Source organism: Monopterus albus, unplaced genomic scaffold, assembly GCF_001952655.1.
Source record: "Monopterus albus unplaced genomic scaffold, M_albus_1.0 scaffold70.1, whole genome shotgun sequence".
NCBI lineage: Eukaryota > Metazoa > Chordata > Actinopteri > Synbranchiformes > Synbranchidae > Monopterus > Monopterus albus.
This window is the reverse complement of record NW_018127950.1, coordinates 2,172,356-2,176,519: the sequence shown is the minus strand read 5'-3', so window position 1 is coordinate 2,176,519 and position 4,164 is coordinate 2,172,356. Positions and strand designations below refer to the sequence as shown.

General features: G+C 41.6%; 2 protein-coding genes across 2 annotated transcripts in view; both read left to right on the top strand.

Annotated features, from left to right (window-relative positions):
* Positions 1 to 3,089, top strand: part of cacnb1 (calcium channel, voltage-dependent, beta 1 subunit) — a 40,646-nt gene extending 37,557 nt beyond the window's left edge. The window contains exon 15 of the mRNA XM_020605452.1: positions 33 to 3,089. Coding sequence (XP_020461108.1) covers positions 33 to 441 — 409 coding nt within the window. The 3' untranslated portion in view covers positions 442 to 3,089. The remainder of the gene's footprint in view (positions 1 to 32) is intronic.
* arl5c (ADP-ribosylation factor-like 5C) overlaps positions 1,382 to 4,164 on the top strand; it is a 5,944-nt gene continuing 3,161 nt past the window's right edge. The window contains exon 1 of the mRNA XM_020605450.1: positions 1,382 to 1,409. Coding sequence (XP_020461106.1) covers positions 1,382 to 1,409 — 28 coding nt within the window. The remainder of the gene's footprint in view (positions 1,410 to 4,164) is intronic.

The following is a 4,164-nucleotide window of genomic DNA, read 5'->3' as shown; positions in this document are numbered from 1 at the left end:
AACCCTCAGCAGCCTCAGCAGCCGCAAACATACTTGCGCTCTTCTCGTGGCCAGCTTCGAGGAGGGAGTGCGCGAGGCCTGTCGCGACAAGACACATTCGACTCTGAGACCCAGGGCAGCCGGGACTCTGCCTACACCGAGGCAGGTGACTCCTGCATGGACATTGAGACTGACCCCTATGAAGAGCCCGAGCCCTACCGAGGGGGCAGGGGCAGCCGCCTCCACCTGGCACAGCATCATGGCAGACAGGCTTCCTGGGAAGATGAAGGCGCCGAGCCGGACCAAGAGAACCTGAACCACCCACCAATGCAGAGCCAGATGCAGCCTCATGGACGTGTTAAGCTGAGGGAGCGTTACTGCCAAGACCCTGTAGACACAGGGGCCAACATGAGCCGCAACAAAAACCAGGACGACTGGGGAAGGGATGTCTACATCCACTGAACATGCATCATACTACAAAGGCAAGGAAGCTACTGTGCAGACTGAGGATAGAGGGAGAGGAGGAGAGGGAAAGGGGAAGGTTCAGGTTTTGGATTCAGAAGGAACTGAAGTGTGCGTTTGGGGCCATGTTAGTCAGGCTACCAAATTAATCTGTTTACATCCCAGTACAATGTAAAGAAACACATCAACTGCCAGACGTCATTTTCATTAACTTCTTTAAATTCAATTCATTTATGTTTAGAAAACTAATATTGCTCTGTTTTGTTTCCTGTGTTAATACTGCATGAATATCATGGGTTTCTATACAGCACGAGGACAGTAATTGTTATGATTGTGAATCTATGATTGTGATCTGTAAGACTCAATCTCTCCTTCAGTTGTGGAGTATGAGAGCTGGTGGAGGTGTAGTCTGTCCTGTCTGTCCTCTGCAGTCTTAAACAGGGTCTAAAGTTACCGCCCCCATGTATGTACAGTACCAGGGTTTCTCCTTAACTTAATCCCATTCACTGCCTTTTGATTTCAGAGTTCACTCCCATAATGAGATCCAGAAGTTGTCTCACCTCCACTTCCTTATCACCCAGACCTTAAAAAGCTGGTGGAGGTTTTGCCATATTTTAACACAAAAATGTATCAGTGTTGCTGCAGTTACATCAGCTTGATATAAACAACAACGAACAGACTCCAAAGACATCAACTTCTTCCCTGACCTGGTTCAGCCATCGTACCCGACCGTACATGTCTGACCCAGTCCTCATGTTTTGGTTTTTTTCTTCTTCGTGGGTGCTGAGAGCGCCTGCGGTGCTCACGTTGTCTCTGTTTTTCTAACGTCGTGCAGATTCAAAGCAGCGCTGCAGCTGTAGTGATGAATGAAGTGTCCTGCCTTAGTCACACCCACCCCAAAACTCCTCAGTTCAAGACAACTCCAATCACAAGTGCCGGAATGTCTCGCCAAGCCATGTCCACCACCGGTGGGATGTCTTAACTCTTGTTACACTCATTTTCATGCCATATTTGTTGTCTCTTTATGCCCCTTGGCTACTCTGCACCGTAGCTCACCTCTGTTTTTGTTGGGTTTGTTTGTTTTGGTTTTGTTTTTTTGTTTTTTTTTTGCACCAGCTTTGTCATCTGTTTTTCAGGGCTAATGGTTATATCAAAAGTACTTGTGTGTGGATTATCACTCTGAACTTCCACCCAAATAGCTAGCTTGTCTGATATTAGATACCACTCTCTTCTTACTCTTGATTTCTGACTGAATTAGTGCTGTTTTTTTTTTTTTCCCCTGTGGACATTTTTTTAAATCTTCAGTTCTCGTGAGGTAGTGAGAGGAGTATCAAGCGGGGTGGGAGGGAAAGGATCAGCTTTGATCTTTACTCAGTTATCTATAATGGAGAATCCATGAATGTCTTTGGTGGGCTACTGTGGCCCAGCCCTGTCTTCTGTTGAATAAATAAATATTAAATAATGATCAGTAAATAATGTTATTGTTGCGTTATCGCAATTGTTAAGAAAATATGAAATAACATGTATCATTGGTGCCTGATTGTAGCTACATTTTGCTTTTTCTGCCTTTCATTTTTAATCTGTGGATAAATTCGTATTTTAATTAAAACTTTAATCAGAAAATGCCGGTGTCATTTAATTGATATGACATGTCATTTTCACAAAGTGCAGAGATGTAAAACTGCATGTTCATGTATATGCTTTGATATTTTTATCTATGTATTATTTATCTTCTAAAAGCCTCAGGACAAAGATATTTTAGTTCAGGATAAACCATAGAGAACAAATCAGCAGGTGTTTATTCCCACTTTTGAGATCACACTACATCCTCTTTATTTCTTTCACGTCATCATTAGTGCTATTGTTGTTATTTTGGGCTACAAGAAAAAAAGAACGCATAATGGAATTGTGTGTCATAAAGCACCAACACCACCCTGTCTATAAGCAAAGTGCTGTGATGGGTGTAAACGTGCAAAACCTCAACAAAGAGCTGAGTGCTCCCTTGCCTGCCAAGAATGTACTAGGACCTTTGGCGCTTTATTATGTTCACAGAAACTGTTAACGCAAAACGTTCTTCTCATGCGGCAGCACATTTGACCACACCTGCTCAGTCTTTCAGGCAAAGAGGAAACATAATAAGAACAAGATGTGAAATCAAAATGCAGCTGATTCCAGGATGTGGTTTTTATACCTTTCATGTTCACTGTTGATATCTCATCATCTGCAGTGGAAAAAAATTCACAAATGAGGATGTGGTTTCCATCTGATGTGTCAAAGTGAGCCTTACTTTGACTTACAGAGCCTGTGTTATTTAACAGGCTCTGCAGCTGTGGTGACACAAATGGTGTGTCAATTTTACTGTAAAAGCAGAACAATAGAAGAACAGAAGCTGAGTTCATGGCAAGATAAATAGATTCATAACATTATTTGATTATTACTGAAGCATTACTGTGATGCTGGTCAAGAAGCTAATTTAAATTACTTCACTTAGCCTGCTGTTGGTCATTTAAGTTCATAACAAATCTTCAAAATTTTTTAGGCTGATCATAAGTTTTAAAAGTAAATTCATAATCTTCCTTTCCACTGGAAATGACTACAAAAAGCCACAAATATAAATAAATGCAAAGCAGCTACAGTACAGAGATACCAAACCACTAAAAAGAAAAAGAAAAGACCCCAAAGGACGCAAAACAACCACAAAAATACACAAAACAATAAAAAGAGAAACAAAACAACAAAAAGAAACTACAAAAAGTTATTATATATATATAGACACAAAATAGCCAAAAAAAGACACAAAACCCGAACAAATTGACACAATATGGTTATTCAGTCTGTGAGTCTTGCTCCTAGAAGTGTTGGACAGATAGGGGCCTGTTACATGTATGTGCCCAGGGGCCCCGCTGTTTCATAATCCGTCCATACCCGGACTTTTCAACGTAAATTTCGGGAGATTCCTTTTATGACGAGTTTTACTTTCTGTTCATGTTCCTTTAACGGAAAGCACGCCGAATTCTCTTTCCATATATGGACTGGTCATGTGTGAGCGTCAGGATCTACGTCATCAGTCCCCTCCTGTAGCCGCTGTGCGTGGATGCCCTGCATTCTGTGTTGCCTTCAAGTGCCCATGCTTAAGCTCGAATTTCAGATCTTAAATCATCATGCAGAGGAGTTCAAACAATCTCAAAACAGAATCCTCGCAGATCCCTCAGGCCCCAGAGCTTAGAAAAGCAGAGTTTGGACTGGTAGCAACAGGCTTTATTGTAACAGGAGGTTTACCTTAACTGGAACGAGCCCACATAGATCAGTATATTTGTTACAAAATATAAAGGAATATTAGGGTTTGCTGAGGGATTTTAAAAAAATTCAACAGTAAAAATATTCGTATGTTCAATCATATTCAGTGTGTGGGCTATAATATAATATAATATAATATAGTGAGCATTCACACCTTGCCGTGGTTACTATCCTAATGGGCTCTACGTGTGCAAAATTCCTACAGCAACTGAATGCACCTCTACTATGCCCTTAAGTCTACAGAGAAGTAACCAGACGTTATCACCGCACCACCCACTATGCTGAAGTATAAATCGATATTAGAAGTAGAGCTCGTGTGACACTCAGCTTTTAAGCGGCACTGAGGTTTGTCTTCATCGGGAGACTTTACTGGATTTGTATTGAGTACTCATCTGTACACACACCCGTGGACATGGGTTTCCTGCT